Below are 23,666 nucleotides of genomic sequence, written 5' to 3'. Positions count from 1 at the left end.
TTAGCCCTTGCACTCATCTACCAAGTTTTAGGATTTGTTAATGAGGAAAAAAATGTTCTCAAATGACTCAGCCTGTACATTCCTCTCCCTTGTGCATCCTTATCTCCAAGGGGGTTTTATTCTATTGACATGTCTCCAATAGTTATGGTATTGACTTATAGAAGCTTATTTTGAAAGCAAAAACTTTCTGCATCTTGCAAACAGTTTGCAAACAAGTTTTCTTTCACGCTTCAGAGCAATACACATAAAATAAACTTTAAATATATATTTTTTTTATTTCTTGTGTTTTTTTCTTTATATTAGATTTTTTTTTTCAGTCAAAAGACAGCATTACAATCTAACAACCAAAACCAGGTTACACACACACAGGCATACTACGCAACATATTCCAGGCAGTCATGTCCTTCAGTCTGTTGACACATGGCAAATGTTTAAACAATGTCCTACAAGAAGTAAACACCCTTTCTCTAGTAACCTTGCTTACATCGATTTAACACGTAACACACAAAAAAGGACGCATTTTGTTAGCTTTGAATTTTGAACTAGTTTTCAGTTCTACAGCATAAGTGATGTAGAAAATGTGGGGCTTTTTTTTCCCTTCTCAAAATCACATTGTCAAAGTTGTCCCACTGTTGTAAGGCATTCAACAGAGCCCGACCACCCTTGGGCAGGACACAGCCGTGTGTTCGTCTGCTGGAGCGTGTGGGCACCTGGCTTCCCTACAAAGCGCGTACCCCGACCAGGCCGGCGCGGGCCCTGCCAGCCACGGGGCTGGGCAGGAAGCAGAGCCAGCAGACGTACTCCAGTGCATTTGAGGGAAGGCTTAAGGTGACCTTTTAGCCCAAATAGCGCTTTCACTTCAGACGAGCCTTTGGAAGGAAAAGCTGCATGTTGAGCATGCTGCCTGTCCTGGCGAAGTGCTGGTGGCTGTTCAGCCAGTGCTGCTCAGCCTCCGTGCACAAACCGGTGAGGAACTGGGCTGGGGGCTGAGCTTTTCAAAACTGCCTAAGAGATTTAGCAGCTGAAATGGTGGGCTTTTTAGGGCATTAATTCTGTTAGGCTTCTCTGAAAATCCCAGCATCTACTTTTAAAACAATATAGAAATGCAGAAATATTGAAAATGTAATTCCCGGTCATCTCTTGCATAGGACTTTTAACTATAGTTCACAAATTTATTCAAGTTCTGCAGTTGTTTAAAAAAAAAAGATGGCATACCATGAAAAAGGGTGAAAGGCACATATACAGTCATACAGCATGGAGATGTACAATGTGTGTAGATGAGCTTTACAAGCAGAATACTTAGTTGTAGGGTTGATACAGATAAATAAAATATTGCAATACTTAACTGCTCCATACGGATACATTTATGATACAAGATAAAAGACTATTACTATTTTACCATTACGCCTTGTGCTGTTCTCCCATCCCTAGATTTCCCAAAGCATAACTGTGATGAAACAGAGCTGAAGATGAGCTGTAGCAAGGTGGGCATAGCTGCTTCCAGCTTCCCTGACAAGGACAAGTGGGTGAACGTGAAAGAGCAGAGAAACACTGGGCCTGGAATTTGCTGTGCTGATTTCCGTCTCCGTTTGCAAGGAGTAAAATCTTCTTGCCCCCCCCAGAGGTGATGAATTACAAAGGTGGAGGAGGGGGGCAGCAGGAGTTCTGCCGTTAGCTGCCATGGAGCCGAAGCGTCACATTGGGGTTTCTATGCTCCAAGTTCACGTGCTGTGGCTGGAAGGGGGTGCATGGCAAATCCCCCCTAAAAGAGCATTTTGGTCACTCTGGGCACAGGGCTGGGAGAGCAGCACCCCTAGTGCAGCCCTGTGGGTGTTAACATGAAAGAGTGGAGTGGGTACCCCGCACATTGCCTCCTTGCGAGAAAGAATGAAAGGACTATCATCAAGGGACAACTTTGTTAATAAATGGAGCTGCTCGCCTTTTTCATCTTCATATTTTAAAGAAAGAGGAGTAGCTGTCGTTAATGGCACAGATCTCTTCTCAGAAGCGGAAAAGCTGTTTGCTGGTGCGTGGCCAAATGGCACGAAGCTCCAGGCCACAGAAGATGCCGCGCACAAGCAGAGTCCGACCACCAGGGCCGGGGCGCTGGGCGGCTGGGAGCACTTCCACTGCGCCAGTCAGGCAACCCGTCACAGCCTCCGCGGTCACGTTGAGGGGACGAGGACTGAGCCCTTGAAGACACCAGGGAATTATTCATGATTCTGAACAGTACTGCACAGATCTGAGAGGAGCGGGTGGAGGAGGAAAGCTTTCCCCAGAAGACAAGCTCTGGGTCGATCAGCCCCAGCTAAGGCCCTTGGGTGTCCCAGATGGCTCTGGGTGCAGGTCTCTGGGGGCAGCGGAGAGGGAAGAGGAGGCCTGGGGGGGCTCCAGGGGATGAGGTCTAGGAGGGGGCATCCCCTTCCCACTGCCAGTAGCTGCTTCTGAGTGCTAAAATTAAGGTACATCTGTGCTGTCCATGGAAACAGTGGCAGGGTTGTATTTGCCAGGCTAGTGATGAGAGGGGCACAGCGGCCCCGGCCACACAAGGGTGCTGGCCTCTTGCTGTAAATCCAGGTGTCTGGGGGAGGCCCAGGTGCTGCCGTCGTCCCCGAGCTGCCTGGGGGGCAGCAGCAGGTGGAAGGCTGAGCACCACATTCTTCAGCCACCTCCACTGGGGTCTCCTGCCACTTCTTACTGTATTCACTTTGTAGCTATTAAATAGTTTAATCTTTGGGACTTGTTTTTCAATAATTCAATAATTCAATAATTTTTCAAAACCTAATTTCCACTTTATGCAGGGCACTGGAATTGATGTTTAGCCTCCATGGGAGCAATTGCAAAGCTGTGTGATTGGAGTGTGAAATCTCATCGGAGTATTTTTTTCTTCATTTTTTTTTTTTGCTCTGATGACAGGACATATGTGGCTCTTCCTGCCGAGTGGGGCTGAATGGAGGTGATATCGGTGAGATGTAAAGGTAAAAATTATGTATTCATTAGAAATGTGCCTAGAGGTAAAGTGAATATTCCCATGGTGGTGATCTTTGGGATGAGCTCTGTGTTTAACATTTTTCCATTACAGAAAAGAAAAGCTGGCTCTCATGGAAAGAATTGTTTTCTTCCCAGTCTGAGCTTTCGCAACAGTTTTTTGAAAAGCGTATTTGTGGGCGCACGCTTCAGCGTGCCAGGTGACCGGGGCCTTCTGCCCCGCCACCTCACAGCCTTCCAGTGCTGGCGAGAGCCAAAACTCAGTAGCGGGACTTTGTCACAGCTGCCGCAAGCTGCCGGTGAGGCACCCTGCTTGTGTGATGCCAGAGCTGCTGGGCTGCCAGGGCCGGGTCGGGAAGCTGGGCTGCCCCAGCGCTGCCGGGGGGCGGAACACACGGGTTCGGGTGCATCCCGCTGCAACCCGACTTTCATATCAAGCGGTGGCACTTCTCCAGGGGACTGCCCCTGCTCTTCTGGCATTTGTGGCAGCCTTGCCACTTGCTTCCAGGGTGAAACAAGAAATGCAGTCCTGCCCGTGCCCTGCACCAGCATTCCTCTGACTGCCCCGCTGCCTCACCCACTCCAGCTGCCTCATCCCAGTGACCAGTGGGAGCCAGGCGAGCTGGGACCGATTCAGAAAGCACAGTACTGCTTGACTTCCAAATCCCTGGGGGCTCTTACACACTGCTTAAAGTCACACCTGGTTGCTTACAGCCAAAACGCCTAAGGAGGGACTAGCTACATCCTAGCAGTACAATTTGAATTGTGGGGACATACACAAGGGAATTGGGGATGATGCTCAGGGATGCTTGCACCACGAGGAAGCAACTGCAGCTCCTCCGCCTGGGCCGCTCAGTCTTCAGCGGGTGGCAGCTGGCCGAATCCCCCCTCCACCGGGACCACGGCACGCATCCTCACAGCTTCAACATGCTCTGTCGGGACCACGCAGATGAGTAACCAACGGCCTCACAGGCAGAAACAAACCCCACATCTGAACAGATGAGTCCAGAAAAAGCACACTTTTAAAGACCCCAGCCAATTTGTTTGTCCCTGAGTCCACGCTGTAGTTTCCTCCTACACAAGTAACAAACAAAAAGAAACCAAGAGTTCGTCCTCGCCGCATAAGCAGGACACAGCCCAACGCCTCCCTGCCAGCCCTCAGCGTGTTTGCTTTAACTTCCCATTGGGAGCATTGCACAGCTAGTCACAAATTGAAAATACTGGATGCAAAAAAAACTAAAAACCCCAAGCCCCAAAACAACCTACCAAACAAACATCCACACTGTGTTTTAAAATATTTACACATGTACACATGTGCACAAGCAAAAAAAGTTATTTTTTTTAAGCACCTTTCTTTTTTTTAAGATTTGAGGAGACTCATAACCTCAGTGTAAAGGGTTTTCCTTGATCTTACAATACTAGGGCAGGAGATTTGGTATCAGGCCAGCTGTAGTGATCACCACTGTACAGATCAGGAGCATTGCAGGTCTTCTGCAAAGCACAGTTCAAACGTCTCTGCCACAGCATGAGAGGTGTCGGTCACAATGTGCGACAGGTACATCAGGACTCACTTTGTATGGGGTTAATACATGATTAGTAAATATTAATACATGTGCAAACAACAGAGGGGGGACCACAGGAGCCTATTCACCACGGTAAACGCACTCCATTGACCTGTGGGATGCTACAAATCTGGATTAACCTCTTCATTAAAACATTATTAATAATTTATTAACCCTTTATAAAGATACTCTTGATATCAAGTGTGATAATAGTTCTGCTTTTTTTTTTTTTTTTCTCCAGTGTTGGCTGGGAGTAGCATGATGAAAGATGTCTCAGACTGGCACAGAAAGATGAAAGGAAACCAAAATATTTTGCAGTCGCTTCCCCAAAATAGGACGTAGTAACAGCATTAGCTATTTGAAACAGATGATGGGCACTAGCAGGGCACAGCCAGCACTGCTGAGCCAGCAGGGGCTTTGCCAGGGGCTGCACGAGCAGGAGGCCAAGGATGGTGTCAGCACGGGGCTCTCTTACTGGAGCAATGCTTGCGAGCACCTGGGGGGGATTCACCACCCCGGGGTGGTGGCCCCAGCACATTTGCACCTCTCAGCTGAGGAAGGGGCAAAGGTGTCGCAGCCAGACCTGGTTTCAGGAGCTCTCTGCAGCAGCATCTCAGATGTGCAGAACTTGCAGCAGGTGAATATGAGCTGGGAGGCAGAAATTGCTACGGTTGTCCACTTCTTGATGTACATTTGGGCTAGAGAGAAAATTCTTCCTCTGAAGGCATTGCCTGGGCAGGGAACAGCCTGGTGGCCACAGAGGACACAATGCAGAGCCGTGGGAAAGAGTGAGACGAGGGGTGCGGCTCCAGGATTCAGCCCCAGCCCTCCTTTGCCACTCTGAACCTTCCGGGCAGAGGCACCCGAGTGCGCAGAACATCCCCTTTTGCCTTCAGCAGCACTTGTGGCAGCGTTTGTTTGCAATGCTCCCAGTTTGTCTCAGGGATCACTTTAGAAATAAGAAGGCATTTAACGTGAAGCCAAGGAAGCCAAAGGATGTAAACTTTCCCCTGGAGTCAAGGAGTCATCAGTCTCTGGCGGAGAAATGAAATCGCGCATCCGGTCTGCCAGGCGATGGTGCGCTCAGCGCAGCCTCACGGCTCTGCTGCAACGGTGCCCAGCGAGAGGCAGGGGGATGAGGAAGGCCCGAGGGAGCACCGGGCTCCCCAGCTCGTTCATCTCGGCTGTGAAGATAAGCTCTGCTACCTCCGGATTTATCAGAAAGGCTGAAAAAGCAGTGGAACAGAACAGCCCATTTTCTGCCTGGGAAGCTTTTACTGTGCCTTTTATTGAAATTAGAAAGCAGAATTTGAAATGGGGGTTTCTGTTAGAAATGGGACTGTGGTGCAGGCGCCAGTCCTGGAGCAGGTACTGGCTGCAGGTGCAGGATATGGCCGGCGTTGTGCCTGGCACAGGGCTTGTCGGCCGCTGTCGCTGCCCGCGCCTTTTATCGGCAGCATGGCAGCTGTCGCCGTGTGCATGTGATGAGCGTTGCAGGCCTCTGCACCGTCCCAGCAGGACTTGAACAAGAAACTGGCCTGGAAGAATTGAAACTGAGAGGCTCTGACATGTGGCTTAAAATAGATATTTGAAATAAATTTTCATTCTTTCTGTGCTTTTGGGAACGCTGTGTCATCAGAGCTAAAGATACACTCTGCAGGCAAACAGTATCAGCCACTTCCCGTGAGGTCCAGGTTTCTCAGTCACAGATCCAGGAGGCTGGTAGTTACAGAAGGGCTTGTGGGTGTTTTTTTCCTCTCATTAGAAAAAAATAAAAAATAAAAAATCAACAGTCCAAGGTTGGACCTACCACAGTGACTTAAAACCAGTTCAGACACTGATGTTATGGGTGTTAACAAAGCTGAAGGGCAGACTCCCCAGTGGGGTGCTTGCTCCCTGGAGCAGCCTGGGTGCAGCAGCATTAAAAATCAGCATTGCCCACGACTGAATTTGGCCCGTCGTGTGAAATATGCGATTGTTGGTGGGGCCAGATGGGGAGTTCCCTGTGTGACTGCAGTCCAGTGGCAGTGCCAGCCCTGGTCTTGCTCTCACCACAGCCAGGGCCATGGTACCAGCTCCGCATGAGCTCGCATGTCACAGCCACTCTGTTTCCATCCTCGCCCTCAGTTCAGCCTCTTCCCCTGGCCTCTTGCTCACACCTGACCTCGCTGCTCTCATTTCACATCCTCTCACCACTAGCTCCAACGTGCTTCCACCACCTCAGGGTGGCTGCGCAAGTCCCCTTCTCTGCTCTCCTCCAGGGAGTGATGCAGGGCAGGCGATGTTCCTTGGCTCAAACAGTGCCTCATCCAAGTGCATATAAACATACAGACATGTACACATCCGTATGTATGTCTAAACGTGTTATGTGGGTACAGCCAGCGCAGGTGAGTGGCTCCAGGAGGAGCACACAACCTTGAGGCTTGCTCGTGGCCAGCAGCTTGGTGGGACCAACACTTGCTGAAGGTTGTGGTGACCCCAACAACATCCCCACGCTGACGCCACTTCCCTGCAGACCATGCTCTCCACAGTGGTGCTCAAACAGCTCCTGGGTCAGTGCTTTGTTTCCTGAGATTTCTTGTAATGTTGTCTTTAAAAACACAAAACACCGAGACCTGCCTGGCTTTCTTTTGGGAACGGCAGTGGGGTTTTTGTATTATTGTGGTAAAAGTACAATTAAGAAATTTCGGCTGGGGTGGGGTTTGCTGGTTTTACCTGTGCTGGAGCCACCAAGGCCACCTGCTGAGAGCATCACAGGCACTGCCAGGCCTGGGGCTGGAGCAGGGCAGTGCGGTGCCGTGGGGGCCACGCTGAGAAGGGACAAGATCGGGCCCTAGCAGCAATGTCACCAGCGTGCGGCGACAGCAGGGTCCCATCTCTGCTGTGGTCTGAGACACCAGGAGGGGTGGAGGTGTGGGGGAGGAAGCATTATTTAGTGTCATTGATGATATTTTCCTAAAAATACCAAACCTCGTTGCTTTGTTCCTCTTTGCACTTCCACTTGGTATCCGCTTGTGACATCACAGTCTGTTTACGTGGAGGAGTATGATGTCATAAAGAAAGGCACTGATGTCACAGGCTCTTCAGGACACAAAAGAACAGGCTTCTCCATGAATTTTGGAACGGGGCGATTTCACAGGGGGCACCACTGCCCCGCGCAGACGCTGGTGGACGGATGGGCATGGGGCAGAGGACGGCACCGCTCTCCCGGCCCGTGCTGCGTGAGGCAATGCCAGCGTGGGCCTGGAGACGTGAGGGGTGCGGGGAGGCGGAGTGGCGGCACTGGGGCTGGTGTCGAAGGGAGGCTGAGCCCCGCCGGGAGGTGCCGTGGCGGCGGGGCGGCCGCTGGCGAGGTCAGTAGTTGCAGTGGCGCTGGCAGGGCTGGTGGAGGAAGCTCCCCACATACTGTCGGGCCCGGCGGGCCGGGCGCTGTCGGGCCCGGTCCTGCCGCTGCAGCGCCTTCTGGCTGAGCCATGGCTTTTCTGCCAGCTGCTTGGCCCGCTGCACCCGCCGTGCCTGGCTGACCTTCTCCAGGATGGCAGCCTTCACCGACAGGGACGTGGTGTGGTGCGGCATGTGCCGCTCCAGCCGGGGCTCCGGCACCTCCCTGCGGAGAGATGGGACCGTCAGCGGCCAGTGGTGCCTGGTCCCCCCCCGCCACGTGGCCATCGCACCCACGCACCAGCAGCCCACCCTCACCCACCCTCCTGCAAGATCTGCCTGCAGCCCCATGGTGGCTGTATTGCCACCAGCACCCTCAAACCCGGTGGGCAGGAGCCAAGCACAGCCCACAGCCCCCTCGTGTCCATCCCGCTCCTAACCAGATTTGTTCCCTTGCCTGTTCCTAGCTCTCTTTGGCCCCTTTCTTCACCCTCCAGCACTAAGGTTTCTCTTAAGCTCTCGAGATGGCACTGAGACCCTCAGGACAACTTTGCAAAGGGAAAGGTCCAGGAGGGATCATGTGCCCTGGTCAAACAAAGGATCACCCCAAATTCTGCCTTGTGAGGCTGGGTAAATAAGCAGGCTGCAATGCCAGGGGACGCCTTCCTGCCCCGTCAGGGGGCTCACAGGGGAGGTGCTGGAAGGCCGGTGTGGGGGTAGCAGCGACCCACGGCATGGTGGTACCGGGACTCACCGGTGGGTCAGGGCTTTCCTGGGTGCTGTGGGGAGAAGGCAGAGCTCCTCACGCTGCAGAAAGGCTGAGGCCCCAGGAAGGGGCGGGGGGGAGGAGGAGGGGGGTGGCTGGGAAAAGAGATGGCAGTGGGGTCAGATTTTGCTTGCATCTGTTAGGTGGCAGGCCAGGGCATCTCTGTTTAACACCCCTGTTACACTGGACTGTGGGGCAGGGAGAAAGGTCTCACAGCCCAGGCCAGCAGACAGCCAGGAAGGAGAGCTGGGGGCAGGGGTCTGCAGCACCCCCCTGTGTGGGGAAACCAGGGACTCAGGGGCACCAGTGCCCGGGGGCCACCCTCTTCTGGTGGGGCTACTTTGCTTGTGCCATATACATGCAAGCCTCCGTGTTTAAACCCAGTCCAGGAGACTCCCCCAGACTGGTGGTGGGGTAACACGCAGCATCCTCAGTGGACAGCCATGTGCCAGGAGAGGACGAGAAAGAGGCCACTGCTGTCCGTGCCAGCAGTAACCACACAGAAAGGGCTTCACGTGGCTGGTCCCACACCCACAGCTGCCTTAATGTGGACCCAGTGCACATCAAGGTCACTTTTCCAAAGTATTTTGGGGCACAGAGGCTGCTGTCCTTGCACAGTGCTGGCTGGGACACCCTGCCAGGTGGGACATGGGGAGACTGACGTCACAGAATCACAGGATGGTTTGGGTTGGAAGTGACCTTCAGAGATCACCCAGACCAAGCCCTGCTGTGGGCAGGGACATCTTTCACCAGATCAGGTTGCTCAAAGCCCCATACAACCTGACCTTGAATAACTCCAGCAATGGGGCATCCACAGCTTCTCTGGGCAACCCGCACCAGTGCCTCAGCGAGAAAAGTTTCTTCCTAATAACCAACCTCAATCCACCCTCCTTCAGTTTAAAACCGCCACACCTGGGTCCCCTGGGCAGCACGGGTGAAATGCTGCAGGGCATGCGCGGCCGCCCTAGTCCTTGGCCCCACACTCACCCAGCAGTGGAGTCCTGCGGCTCCTCCACGTCCAGCTCGAGGGTGCTGGTGACATAGACAGACATGCTGGGGTGCTCGATGAGCAGGTCCTCCATGGGGCTGCTGCCCACGCCATCGGGGCCGGGCTCCTCTGCAGTAAAACATGGGGGAGGGGTGACAAACCAACTCTCGTCCATCAAGCAGGGGCCGGGCAGGGCAGGCACGGGGCTGCGGGCGTGGGCCGGGGCAGGTGGCGGCACCAGGCAGGGCCTCACTGAGCACCCGCAGGCCCCGGCCCGCCGCTGTGCGCCGGGGCGGGCGGCACCGCCTGGGGAGCGAGCGGGGTGCGGAGCCATGCGGGGCGCAGCGGGGACACACACACACCATGTACAGTGGGGGGGGGGGGGGGAGAGAAAGGGGCATCGTTAGTGCGAGAGGCACCCCACGGCATCGCCGCCGCTGCCGCGGGTCCAGGGGAGTCTCAGCAGGGCAGCCATGCCCCTCGCGCTGACCCAGCGCACAAGTTGACGGTTTCGGTCTGGGTGGATTTACCAACCATTGGGGTTTACGGTGGAAATTTTTTTCCTTCTTGAAGTGGAGAAAGAAATTTGGCCAGAAAGACACACTGCTTTTGTCTGCAAGCTTTCTTACGTCACCTGAACTGCGGTGCTCACACAGCTGCGCTGCACTGTGTGCCTTCACACACGCACACACGGCACTGTGCACGTGTGGAACCAAGCAGACACACGTGCACACACACACGGCGCGCACCTTTTTCCTGGAAAAGACCTTTCTCTCGGGGAATAAACTCTTCACCGAAAGCTTTCACTTTGGCTTTGACTTCAGTCCACCAGGGCCAATTTTCAGCCGGCTGAGCACGAGCTGCCCCCACGTGCTCTGGCCTCCGGCCACACGGGCCAGGGCTTTTCCCATGCCGGGAGCCACAGCTGTGCCCAGCAGGGTGCTGCGCTCACCACGAAACCCAGACCCACTTCAGGCTCAACCCGGGGTCAGAGGAACCATTCTCTTCAGCATGGGCTCAGTGCAGGTCTGTATGGACATGTCTGACTCTGCTGCTGGGTGAGGGTGCAGGAGAAATCAGAGGTGAATGTGAGCTTGCAGTGCCCAAACAGGCTAGAAAAAATATGAAGCACGAAGTATGGGGCAGGCGTTTACCACCTAACATGTCCCAGCTCCTCCAGCCTAGGGCTTAGGGCCGGCCACAATTAGCCTTGCAGACAGGAGAGCATCTTTCTTCAGGTCAGTGGATACAAGGCTATGAATAGCTGCTGACATGCCAGGCTGCAGATTATTTGTCAGCCTGCAGACAGACAGACAGCCTGGCTTGAACACTTCTCCCCCCGGGGTCAGGTGTGCTCCCACAACATGGAGCCATGTGTGCTTATCTGTCCCCATCCACCCCAAAGGTGGCTTCTAATGTCACAAGTGCTGTTACAGGGTTCCCACGTTGCTGGGGGACTTGCAGCCTGAACTCTAAGCCCTGAGAAATGTACCCAGATCGCTCCCAGGGGGGCAGGCGCATTCTGCAATGCACGGGTCAAAGACCTGCCGGGGGTGCAAGGATCTGGAGGCTGCAGGGGGAGCGCCAGGCTGCGACGCGCTCGCCTGCCACCACCGTAACGTGGAGGATCAGGGCTGGAGCCAAGAGGCTGAGGTTTTGAAGTGCTTTGCATAACTCAGGGCTCCGAAAAAGGGCTGAAATAAATCGATCCCTTGCTGGCTGGGGAATGCTTAGGCAGCCATGGTGCCTGTGGGGATTAGCAGTGGGGTGCCAGGTCCATGCAGACATCCTTCCAAAAGCTGGGTCTGCACCAAGGGCCTGGCTGCTTGATTAAAAAAAAAAAAAAAAAAAAAAAAGACAACTAGAAATACGGGAGCCTTTAGTAACAAAGTCAGCCCTGGATCCCCACTGAGCCAGCTGTGGGCTCTCACCCAGGGATTCAATGCACAGCCCAGCATTTCTCTGCTGGAGAAAACTTGTGGTTCCTCCTGGCATGATGCTCTGGGCACACTGTGGCCATTGCTGGCAATAGGACTGAGGCCAGCTGGCCCTGATGTGTGGCAACAGCATGCCCTGTGCTGCAGGGAGCTCCTTGCAACCCATCTCTTCCCGCATCACTGCTATGACCCCCAGGACAGCCACCAGGGAGCCCAGAGGACTGGGACTCCTCCACAGCTGCCCACACCACCCTCCTGCCTCCACCAGCTCTCCACAGGGCTCCCAGGCTGGCACCAGGGTGTCCCTGTCCCCTGCCCCAGGCATGTTTGAGCTCCGGTCCCCTTTCTAGCTCACTGCATGGGGCACAGATCCCTAATGAATGACACCCATCAGCTCTGCTCAGCGCATGTGGCAGGGGCGTCCCTGGGAGGGAGACGAGCCCCAGCCCCTGCAGGACCACCAGTGTCTCCTGGGCTGGGGCTCTGTGACTCACCAGAGGCTGTAAAAGCAGCTGGAAGCCACCAAGGAGCAGCAACCCAAAGGCTGCAGTGCAGACAGGCTTGTTTGTGTAAGTTCGCTGTGCAATTTGCAAGCAAAAGGTCACAAAATGATCATTGCAATTGGTTGAGTCATAGGCCCTACAATAGCAACGCAGAGATCTTAATGGAGCTTGAGAAGCCCTCGTGGCACAAGGAATGTGACCTGCCTGGCTGCTGTCAAAGGGCCTGGGATGGTCCCAGCCGTCCCTGGGAGCGGGGAGCCCCAGCAGGCGAGGGGCTCCACGGGTACATTACAACTGTGGACCTCGCCTGAGTGCTCCTGGCAAGGGCGCTGGGAATGCTTTGGGAAGAGAAACCCTTGCAAAAACTTTTGGAGTGGAGATTGGCTCTCCTGGGTGGCCTCAGATGACCCCAGTGTGGCACGGAGCTGGAGATGGCTGCAAGGGGACGGGCACCCGACTGAGCCACGTGGCTGATGGCACCAGGCACGGCACCAGCCGCGGTGGAGGGGACATGCCCATCACCCCTGCCCGCCTGTGGCTCAGCCAAGGCCACAGTGCTCTGTCCAGTGAGCCTCCAGCAGGTGGGACTGCACTGAAACCCAGGGGCACCTCCTGACCCGGGGCTGTGTGAGGATCCTGTTCTAGTGCTGGGGGCTCAGCAGCCGGGGGGCAGCACCACCCGCCAGCCCAGAGTGCCACCACTGCTGGTGGCAAGGCAGAAACCTCCCCTGAGAGAGCAAAAGGAAGGCTCCCAGGCAAGGTCTGCTATTGCCTGTCAGGGCTTGTCCAGTGCTGGAAAGACAAGACCCTTCAGCAGCTATGTGAAACCAGGGTGAAACCTTGCTTTTCTCACCTCCAAGATCGATTATAAGCCATCCATCCTCCTCCTCCTCCTCGGAGACAAAGGGCTTGGGCTCCTCCAGGCCCTCTGGCGTGGTGCTGTCGCTGAAGAAGAGACTGGTGAGACGCTGGAACATGGTGGGAAGCGGTCAGATGGGGCAGGACAGGAATAAAGCTACTGCTGAGCGCCTGCCTCAATGCAGGGAGAGACAAAGGGGCACGGAGTTTGACAGCGTTGGAGGTCCTTCCTTGGGGCAGGGGTGCTTTGCTGCTAACGAAGTCTCAGCTGAGTTAAAGGGCGTGCAGTGCAGTTATGAGGTTCTTCTCTTAGCTTCAGTGCAAAGGCCTACCAAAGAAAACAAGGAGAAACGCATTCAGACTGGACATGTAGGATGTGTGGTGCTGGAGGGGACAGCAGGAAGGCTGTTCCAGCCCCAAACCCTGCCATGTCCCAGAGCACTGTGCCACACGTGACCGTGCCAGGACGGGTGCCCACAGCCCCTGGCCTGCCCCAGACCCCCATGGCACGCACCACCACTGCATCCCCTCCCCGGCCAGCACCAAGCACTGTCCTGCAGTCAGGCTGGGACCTGCTGCCCTCTCTGTAAATCTGGACCTGGCCAGCACCGGTTCCCCCATCACCGCACGCAGGCTGTGGCACGAATCTCCGTGGGACAGGCAAGGAACAGGGTGAGGATGATGCTGTGTCTGAAGACCTGGCATGAGCCAGGGCGATTGCTGCAGTGCAAGAGGGGTTGGGCCCTAAAATCCACTCTTAGCAGGATGCTAAATGCACACCTCACAAGAGGACAGAGGCACCAGCACTGCCAGCCAGCCGTGCCAGCACCCCTGCCTGCCCCAAGCTGCTCTCCAAGAAGCTGTTCAGGATGGGCCACAGACCAAAACTGCAGCTGGAAGCTGGGAAGCAGCAGGGGAGCCTTTCATTTGATTTTTCTTTCTATTAGTAATGTGTGCTGATTGGAGTCGGGCTCGAGAACTCTGTGCTGATACCTCTTTTACATTGGTGTAATTCTGAAAGCTGTCACTTATTTCCTCTGTGCGCACTTGCAGAGGTGCTCTTGTAAAGCAGCCACACGCAGTTCCAGCTCTGGCAGGTGACACTGTCACATGTGGCATCACTGGGACTTTTCAGCAATGCCCCAAGACCAGACCATGTTTCTGTACCAGCGAGGTTCTCCAAGATCACAGCCCAGCACCGTGGGGCAGAAACCCAGCTAAGTGCAAGGGGGACAGGGACAGCTGTCTTGTGCCTGTCCCCTTCCCGACAGGGGCGATGGGGCATTTCCAGCACAGCCACTGCTCGCTCACCACATGTGCCGCATGCACCCACAGCTGTCCCTCTGAGAGGCAGACCTAGGACCTTGGGTATGTGTCGTGGGCAAGGCTCTTCTCCAACCAGGCTACATTACTGTGCCAGTTTTACCACTGGGGAAAAATTCCCTGCAGCTTGGGGGAGGTCAGGACTCCCATTTCATCAATGTCTGCAAAGCTTTTGGAAAGCCACGCACAGATGGCAGACACAAGGCACAGAGTATTAATCGTGCAGAGAAATTGCATTTGGTCCAGAGACATAAAAGGGCATTAAAATGCCAGCAAGGGTGGGATGTGGGGAAAGGCAGAGCCCCTGACCAGGCTAACTGCACAAGGTCCTGCTCGGCACACCGAGGGCAAAGCCCAGCTGGCAGCTCTGTGAGGAAGGTGGTGAATCCATGGGATCTGCAGAGCTGCCGGTCTGGGGACAGGACATCCTCAGTGCATCTGGCTTCAGAGCTAAACAGGGGTCCCCATGTTTGCTACAAGCTGGTCAGCGAGAGCAGGGACCCAGTGCAGTCCCTGGGCAGCTCTGGGGGGAGTGAGGGGGGCTCGGTACCACCGCGCAGCCGGTGCAACACAGCCCCTGCAGCACCAGGCAGGCTCACGGCAGGTATGTGCAGTGAGTCCAGGTGCTTGCTCCTGCTCCAGAGCTCTGGCACGCTTGTATTTACTTGTTCTGGGATTGCCATGTATTTTGGCTTCTTGCTCGCAGATGCACAGGAGATCTAATGCCTACTCCACAAGGCAAAAAAAAAAAAAAAGGAACCTTGAGGATGATGGGATCCCCCTAGACTCTGGGGCTCATCCTGCATCTCTACTACCGTGATTCACCCCTTCACCAGCACCCGAGAAGTGGCAGTGGCTGAGCAAGCCAGGTCCAGGCAGGATGCCTTGCTCACAGCATGCTCAAGCCATCTCTTGCCATAAAGTCATCAAGGATTCCCCACTACTTGTTCTAGAAGTGTTCCCCCCACAGTACTGAGCAGAGGGGTTTGGGGCACTGAGGCACATCCCAGGCATCTGCTCTGGCTGCAGGCACAGCCACGGCAGCTCTCATCCCCAAAACCCTGACCGCAGCAAAGCCACAGCACTTCAAGCATCATCCACTCACCCACTCCCCACAAAGCTATTGGGGCAGCCCCTTTCCCTGGAGCATTAAATCCTACCAATAAAAATTAGGAAAAAAACCCAGAAACCATAAACAAGGGCTTGATACGCTTGCTGGGCTCTCCCCTTTGCTGGCCATGGCCACGCTCTCCCCTCTGTGGGACCAGGCTGGCTCCCAGGACCATGGCTCCTGGGGCCTGGGGGAGGCAGGGGCGCTGTCCCCCGCCCGCCTTGAGGTCTGCTGGAAGCACTCCTGGCTTGAGGGGTCTGCCTGCGTCTTTTCCCCAGGCACACACACCACAGCTCGGCAGGGAACCTGGGGACCAGAGGCTGCGGCAGGGGGATGCCGGTGGCTGGGAGAGGCCCCGGACAAGGAACTCCTCTCCAGCAGGCTCAAAGCTGAGCTTTGAGCTCAGGATAAATTACAGTCATAACAGAGAGCAGAAAGTCTTGGCTTTTATTTGTATTGTTTAAACCTGACAGCTGCCTTCGCTGGACAACAGCAAAGACTTCAGGAAACGTGCTCCTCCTTCCGTCCCTCCAGGCCTCTTCAGGAGACCGGGCCCAAAGCACCACGGCTGCCACCAGGAGAGCCAGGGGCCGAAGCATCTGGGCTCCGCAGATGCTTACCCTAACTCATAGGTAAGTTCCCTTTCCTAAAGGCACAGTGGATACTATTAGTTTCAATTGACACCCCACCCCAAATTTGGCTTCTTTTTCTAAAAACCCTGAGACAACACTTCCATCGGCAGATCCCACCCCCACAACAAGGCAGGGGCCATCCTGCCCTGGCACCGACCCGGGCCCACGGCACCGACCCGGGCCCACCTCCCACTGCACCGGGCAGAAGGGAGGGGAGGGGGCTCACAAGCAGCTGCCAGAGCAGCAGGAAAGAGGGAAAGCTCCCCCAGGGGCAAAAGATGGATCACTTCAAGGGTCCTGCCCCAGGCAGCGTATGCACACCACCAGCTGCCCCAGCTGCCCCACGAGAACCCCCTGCTGCCGGGGGGGGGCCTTCCCACGCTTGGGCAAACTCATTGCTGAGAGCAGCCAGGGCCTCCGCAGTGGGCTTGGGGGGGGGCAACCCCCAGCCTCGGGGCCTCCGCAAGAGGAGCATCCTTCAGCAACGGCCAGGGCTGGGCTCTGTGGGCAGGATCAGCCCTGGGTGTGAAGCAAGCTTGCCTTGCCTGCACCGCAGCAGGAACACGGCCATATCCAACAGCTCAACAAGGGGCAGCACGACACTTCTCAGAGTCCACCCTGAGCAGGAAGCAGGTTCTCCGCCCCGGGGATCTTTAATCCTCACACTCAGGTTATACTGTCTGCTTGTACACTGTGTTAAAGAGGCAGGATCAGGCTGTTCACCTCCCCTCCGCTGTAAAAGGGAGCAGCTCCCAGCCAGCATGACCAGCACGGAGTCCTTGGTCCCCTCCAGACCCTCCTTGCAATCCACCGAAGCCCTCAGCTCCGTGTCCTTGTCACAGAGGGGCAGCTCTCCTGGGTCCTGATGTGGTGAAAGGCTCCGGGGCTGGCCGTGACCAGCTGCACCGTGACAGCAGGAGGGTCCCGCACCACCCCAGGGCACCCCACAGACATCACCAGGCCAAGCACCGAGGGACACTGCCCTCGCCACTGGGCTCCCCTGCCCCAGCAACCCGTGCGGTGGTGACATCCCTCATCCTCTGCCACGGGGACAGCTGCCCCCATCCCAGGCTTCCAGCTTGGTGCACCAACCCCATCCCAGGCTACTGCCAGCAAGTGGGGAATGCCTGCAAGGGACATGCACTTGGGGACAGAGGAGTTTCCCAAGCAGCCCAGCCCTCCCAGAAAGCCCAACAGCTACAGCCTTTTAGAACTTGCTGGAGGGTATTAAATAATACACATTAAAGTAGGAGTATGGAAATTATACTGCATTTAGTTGTTCCCATCCCCCCCCCCCAAACCTCTACACAATAATTAGCTTCCTGAGTCACCGTCCCTACGAATAACCCCAGGAGCTAAGAATAGGTGGGAGGAATGGCAGCGCAGCCCTGAGGTGCGCGAGGAGCCCGCGGCAGCCTCAGCCTCACAAGGACTGGCAGCTCCAGGCTGCAACACCAGCAGCTGCTCCGCCTGGAAACAACACTGGGCTCCTTGAAACTTCCCACAAACACCCCACAGCAGGAGGGATGCTGATGACAAACGGCAGAAACGGTCCTTCCTCAGCAGGGCTAAGAATGCTCTGAGCAGTCATCGTGGCGGAGGTATGAATCAGGTGTGTGCCTCCAGCACACGTGGGAAATGTTATTTTCAGTTCACTTTACCTAAACTAGTCAAGCACTTCCCAGGCTGCTCTCTCCGCGCAGCATGTACCAAAACCCTAAACCCAGCACTGAGACACAGAGAGAAGGGAGCGGGGATGCCCCCGCTTAGCGCCCCAGGAGGGGGTGGTGAGGCATCCCCGCTCTGCCCCCCATCCCTCCAAGGCAGGGCAGGGACCCGACCTGCCACAGGCTTGCCCAGGATGGCTCTGCAGGGCTGTCCCTGTGTCACACCCGCGGCACAGCTCCTGTTTGCCCGTTTGCTTTAGCAGCAGCCGCATTTATGAGTCTCTATCCTGCCAGAGGCTGATTCACAGCAGGGTCTCCTCTGCTGCCTCGAACGGAGCAACAGCAAAGGGAGGGGGGAAAAGAAGGCAGAGAGCAACAAGAAAAGCCTTGAGAAAGAAAACTCTGACATGAAACTTTCCTTACTAATTGGAGACAACCCTTTTGGCTTGGATCACACCAACCAAGTCATTTCAGCATCCAAACCAAGCAAGACTCCAGAGACAACAAAACACCCATGCTGAGGCAATCCCTGCAAGTGCCAAGACATCCACTCCGGTGCCAGCCGCGCGGGGTCCCTGTGCTGCTGCTGCAGGGAAGGTCACTGCCCCAAGGACAAACCTCATCTGCTGCCATCTAATGCCATCGCACACAGAGCCCTGGAAAGCCTGCCAGCAGCCGAGCCAGCAGGAATTTTTAGATTTGCTGTGAGCAGTCCTAGGAAATGCAAGGAACCCAGATGTTTCCTCTCTGAGATGCGCTGTGTAAAACATCGCTGGGGGCACACGCTGGGAGGCAAGCAGTCCCAGCATCACACCCTTGGTACATCGCAGGAGGCCCAGTGCTGACGGGAAGGGTGGACTTTGGCACCCTGGGCTCACCTTGGCATCTGTCCTGAGCCTGCCTGGGGCCACATGGGGCCAGGCAAGCCCTGCTGAGCAATTCGCCCTAAGAAGCTCTGAGACAAGAGTTCACACCCCAGGTTTTTCCAGTCTTGCTCTGAGCAGGTGATATTGGTTTATTCTTGACAGAAAAGCTTCCCCTGCACTTTTTCCTTTTGCATCCAGCCAGACAAGCGCGGGTTGATGCAACAGATTCCTAACGGTGACAGTGAGGTAGAACAGAAATATCAGTGTTCTTTTTGGGGAATTAAAAGAGGAGAGGAAATATTTATTCTAGAGGGGAAAAAAAAAAAAAAGTTCTTGGCACTGCATAGCCCAAGCCTGGTGGGAACAAAGGTGCAGCGCTGTCCTACACTGGCACCCAGCGCCTGTTCCTGCAGTGGCTCGGTGTCACGGCAAGGCGCTGGCCAAGTCCGTGCCCACACCTGGCACCTGCCCAGCTCAGCACTCGCTGGTGCCCGCTGCCAGCACCGGGCACTGCTGCTGCGCGCCCGGGGCCCCGCACCTCTGCGCGGGCTTCTGAGCTCGGCGACCACCGCGAAAGCCCCGACGCCCCTTTATCCCCAACGGCCCCCGGGACGTGAGCAAGGCGCGCTGCGGTGGCAGCGGGCAGCTCTCCGGGAGCGGGACGGCCGGGGGCAGGCGGCCTCGGGACCGGCCCCCCCTTCCCTTCCCTTCCCTTCCCCAGGCCGCCCTCCTGACCCAACCGCCTCCGCCAAGGGCGCTGCGCCACGGGCCCGCGGGAGCCGCTGCCACGGCTCCGGCTCGCTCGGGGAGCCCCGCACGGGGCCGGGGCCGGGGCCACGGGAGCGGAGCGGCCGCACGGCCCCGGGCAGCGCAGCCCCGCTCCGCGCCCCCCCGCCCCGCCCGGGGCCGGGGTCGCGGCAGGACAGCGCGGAGGGGGGGGGCTCGTGACGTCCAATGTCATATGCAAATGAGGTGACGTCACCGCGGCCTTCCAGCGCGCCGCAGCCAATGGGGGCCGCGGGCGGCCCGGCTCCGAGCGCGGCGGTGCAGAAACAAACAACGGGCGGGGGGGGGGAAGGGGGGGGCGCGCGGCCCAGCCCGGCCCGGCCCCGCCGCGCTGACCTGACCCGGCCCGGCACGGCCCCGCCGCGGGCGAACAAAGGCTCCCCGCGGCCGCCGCCGCGCCCCGGTTCCCGAGCGGGTCCGTGCCCAGCGGAACCACAGCCCTGCGCCCGCAGCCCGCCCGGCGCCCTGCCGGGGGGAAGGGTCCCGGTGCCGGTCGGACCGAGCCGAGCCGAGCCGAGCCCTGCCCCGCCGCTCCCAGGCACCGGCGGCCCGGCGGCGAGCCGCCCCCCTGCCCGCCCCCCGCAGAGCCGCCGCATCCCGCACTCACCTTGCCGGTATCGCGGTCGGGAGGCTGGCGGGGCCGGAGGCAGGGCGGGGGCGCGCACCGCGCGGTTCTGCGCCGCGCCCGCCGCTGCCCCGCACAAATCGGGACCTCCCGACAGCTGATCGTGACGTCACAAAGCGGCCCGCCCGCCCCCGCCCGCCGGCCAATGGGAGGCGGGGCCGCGCGGGGGGCGGGGCGGGGCCCGGGGGTCCCGGCCCCGGGGCGGCGGGGCGGGAGCGGGGGCTGCCCGCGGCCGCCGGGACCCCGCTCAGCGGCGGGGCGGCTCCGGAGCCCGAGCCCCGCGCGGCTCGGCCGTGCTCGGCGGGCCGAGCTGCGGCGGAGCTCCCCGGGTCCGTCCGGCAGCCCCGGGCCGAGCCGGCCGCTTCCAGCTCGGTGCCGCGGGCGCAGCTCGAGGGGCTCCGTGGCCCTTGGGGGGGTCGTCCCTGCCCGAGGAGGAGCCCCGCGGGGCCTCACCCCGCCGCCCGTGTCGGTGCGGCTCTCACCGGAGGGGCCGCGGTACGGCTCCCGCCGGCCGCAGCCGAGAATAGAAATTATCCCTTAACCCTGCTGCTACCCTATTTACGGGAGCGGCCGTAAATAAACGCCCCGGAACGAGTCTTGCTAGGCTTGAGCTTACCCCGGGACAAACCCTCCCGTCCCGTCCCCCGAAGGGCCGCCCGGGCGGGCCGCCCCTGCCCGGCCCCGCCGGGACCGGAGATGTTCCCGGCCCCGCCGCCCCCCTTCCCCCCCCCCCCCCCCCAAGCTGCGAGCACCCAGCTCCGCCGCCCGGCGCCGGCCTGCAGCGAGCTGCACGGGAAGCCCGGTTGTTTTCCGTTCCCCTGGCCGTGCGGCAGCCGGGAGGCAGGGCCACCCGCCCCGCCAGCGGGGTGAGCCGGCCGTGCCGCGGCCCGGTCCCGCTGCCGCAGGCGGGCACGGGGCCGGCGGCAGCGCCCGGCGGGTGCCTGCAGGTTTCCTGCCCGCGGGGCCGCGGCTCGGCACGTGGCGGCACGGGACCGGGCGCCGCTGGGCTGGGTGTAACCGGTGGCGCTCCGGGCAGTCGGGTGACCGCTGAAAACAGGATGATGGCCGGCTCGGCTTCTGCTTCGCCGGCGCGGTTTGGAGGAGCGGCACCGAAAGCTGCCGGCGGGGCGCAGAGCCGGCACGGAACGCAGGTGCTTTGTTTCAGCGCTGACACCCAACGGCCGGCACGCAGCTCAGCCAGGGCTCTCAGCATTTCCCCGGCCTTTACTAAAAACAGGATGCTGTGCCCAGCTACCCAAAACTCGAAGAAACAAAGAGTCTGGGAGAGGGTAACGGGACTGGATCTTTGCAAAGCCCTCCAGGGCCGTGTCAGCAGCAGCGGGGTGGGCTGAGCACAGGCGTCCCTCCAGCGGCCCCGCGTCCCTGCAGCGTCCTGAGGCCGCCTCGCCGCAGCCTGGCCAGGTGCTTGTCCTGGCATCTGGGACATGAGGCTCCCCTCGTCCCCGTGAGCGTTGCCCCAGTCATTTCCCTGGCTGATGACAGGGTCACACAGGCAACTGCTGAGCACCGTGGAGAAGCATTTCATAACCGTGCCCTCTGGCCTGGGGTTATAGGTCAAAAGTAAGTTTGAGACCTTGCAGCTCCGACATGCCTGTGGATCGGTTGGAGTCACATGGCTTGCTGCCTTTTTGCGAGTTGCATGCTCATCATTTTGGGGCTGGGAGGAATCGTTAATGAAGCCATGCACAGAGACAATGCTTAAAACACACAGTCTGTGCAACAGAACAGAGAAGAGGAAAAGGAAAAGGAAAAGGAAAAGGAAAAGGAAAAGGAAAAGGAAAAGGAAAAGGAAAAGGAAAAGGAAAAGAAACTGAGCTGAAGTTGCTCTTCCTCCCTTTCCAGAAGGAGCCCCCAGCCACAGGTCACCCCTGGGCTGCGAGCATGAGCCATGGGTGTGCCCAGGAAGCATGGCCCCCATCCATCCCTCCTGCCACTTGGGGTCAGGCTAAAGGAAAAGCTTCCGCTTTGACCACTGATCCATTCCCTGTCCCCCTCTGAAATGGTCTAGGAGGTGTCACTGTCACCCACACCTCAGACGTCAGGGTGTCTCCTGCTTCAGCTCCTCAGTGTTTCCATGCTGCTGTCTCTTGGGATGGGGTTTCTTGGGAGACCTTGGGAAAAGCTGTTTTTCTGTCTCCTAGACCAAGGAAAGACAGAACACACAGTTTTACAACATTAGAAGTCCTCCTTGCTTTCTTCACTTTTTCTCTGGCCCCTCAAGCCGCAGCCCCAGAACAGGAGGTGTGCTGGCCGTGGGTGGGGGCTCTGCCTCTGCTCACTCTTCTCAAAATTCCCTTCGAATGGGCAAAACTCCCAGCTGTGAGGAACCTCAGGAGAGCCTTGCTAGGGTTTTGTGGCCCAGCAGACATCTGTCCCACCACCGTGCCCAAGACCTGGTTGCCCCAGGTGAGCTCCATCCCAGGTCCGCACAGCTCCGCAGCACGGAGAGCAGAGCTGTCTCCTCCCTGCTCCCTTCTCCTCTCTGCTGGCATCAAAGGGGTGCTGCCAGGGAAGCCCGCCCGTGCCAGGCCAGGCTGACACCTGCAGAGCAAGAGTTGGACACAGCCCTTGCTGGACCCAGGACCGTATAGACACAGCGTGGCCTCGGAGCTCATTAGCTTGAAGCTGTTATGGCCTTTGCTCACGTGCTCCCTGGTGACCGGGGCCCTGCTGCTGCCAGCTCTGGGCTTTGCAGCTTCCTCCTGCTGCTGGCATCAGCTCCCAGCCCATGGTGGGCACAGACACCCCCACCCTCCTGCCCAGCCCCCTCTGAGCATCCTTGGCTCTGCAAGGAGCCGGCCACGTGGAACCTATCATTATTTCAAGGCTGAGGGTGGATCCTTCCCCGGGGACACCTCAGGCTGTTCCTGGGGCTGGACACAAGACCCCAGCCTGAGCAAGGGGCTGAGGGGTGGAGGGGACAGATGCCACCTCCCAGCGATCACAGCCATGGGACAACCACAGCCCTGCAGCCCCGAGAAACCTACCTATTCCACTGATTTGCCTACGGCCCACGTGGCACCTGAGGATGTGGGAAAGCTCTGCCCCGGGTGCAGCAGCAGGCAGGCAGGCTTCGTACTGCACATTTGTCCCCAGGGAGCTGCCTATCACCTGGGATGGGGACAGTCCAGGGTGTTCAGAGCTGCAGCCCAGGGCGTGGGGCTGCTGCAGACTCTAAGCATGGGTTTCCAGTAGTGAAGAAGTTTGCCTACAGCAAATAACTGTGAGAGCACTCAGAAAATGCCCAACATCAGCTGGTGAACTCACCGGAAATAAATCTGGGTGTTATATTTACACTTCTCTGGGAAAGAAAAAAAAAAAAAAAGACAGACTTGCTCTGTATTTGGAGTTTGGGTCAATTGTCCCCATATTCATTTGTGTGAGAGGTCACCAGCTTTCTGCCAGGCAGTGACAAAACATCTTTTGAAACAAGGATTGCAAAAGATTTGGGCCCTGGGAGGCTGCCCAGAGAGGCAGGTGCTCCAGGGCAGCCAAGGGGGATGTGCTGGCTGCCTTCTGCACCCGCACGGCCCATGGTGGGGTTTCTCTCCCAGCCAGGGAGGCTGCAGAGCGCCCAGCACACCCCCTGCCAGGACGTCCCCGCGAGCATCCCCGCCTGACCCTGGCCGGGAGCTCTCTGACTCTGTGCCTG

At 57.7% G+C, this 23,666-nt stretch overlaps 1 protein-coding gene across 2 annotated transcripts; it reads right to left on the bottom strand.

Moving 5' to 3' along the window:
* Positions 1-255: 255 nt before the first annotated feature.
* TP53INP2 (tumor protein p53 inducible nuclear protein 2) lies at positions 256-20,133 on the bottom strand. Of its 2 annotated transcripts, none has more exons than XM_083801322.1 (4): positions 19,976-20,133; positions 12,979-13,311; positions 9,685-9,991; positions 256-8,157 (listed from the first exon to the last, which is right to left on the bottom strand). In XM_083801322.1, the coding sequence occupies exons 2-4, from the start codon at positions 13,100-13,102 to the stop codon at positions 7,905-7,907; spliced, it is 684 nt and encodes a 227-aa protein (XP_083657448.1). In that variant the 5' UTR covers positions 13,103-13,311; positions 19,976-20,133; the 3' UTR covers positions 256-7,904. The 2 variants fall into 2 exon arrangements, with proteins under 2 accessions (XP_083657448.1, XP_083657449.1); XM_083801323.1 differs by having other exon boundaries at positions 9,685-9,814.
* Between the last annotated feature and the right edge of the window lie 3,533 nt (positions 20,134-23,666).

This window comes from Anser anser (assembly GCF_964211835.1).
Source record: "Anser anser genome assembly, chromosome: 16".
In the NCBI taxonomy this organism is placed as follows: domain Eukaryota; kingdom Metazoa; phylum Chordata; class Aves; order Anseriformes; family Anatidae; genus Anser; species Anser anser.
This window is presented reverse-complemented; position numbering and strand designations above follow the sequence as displayed.

Coding starts and splice junctions, on each gene's coding strand:
- TP53INP2 (XM_083801322.1), bottom strand. CDS start 13,102: ATGTTCCAGCGTCTCACCAGTCTCTTCTTCAGCGACAGCACCACGCCA. Junction 9,992..12,978: donor GCTTATAATCGATCTTGGAG/GTGAGAAAAGCA, acceptor CTCGCTCCCCAG/GCGGTGCCGCCCGCCCCGGC. Junction 8,158..9,684: donor CCGCAGGACTCCACTGCTGG/GTGAGTGTGGGG, acceptor ATCTCTCCGCAG/GGAGGTGCCGGAGCCCCGGC.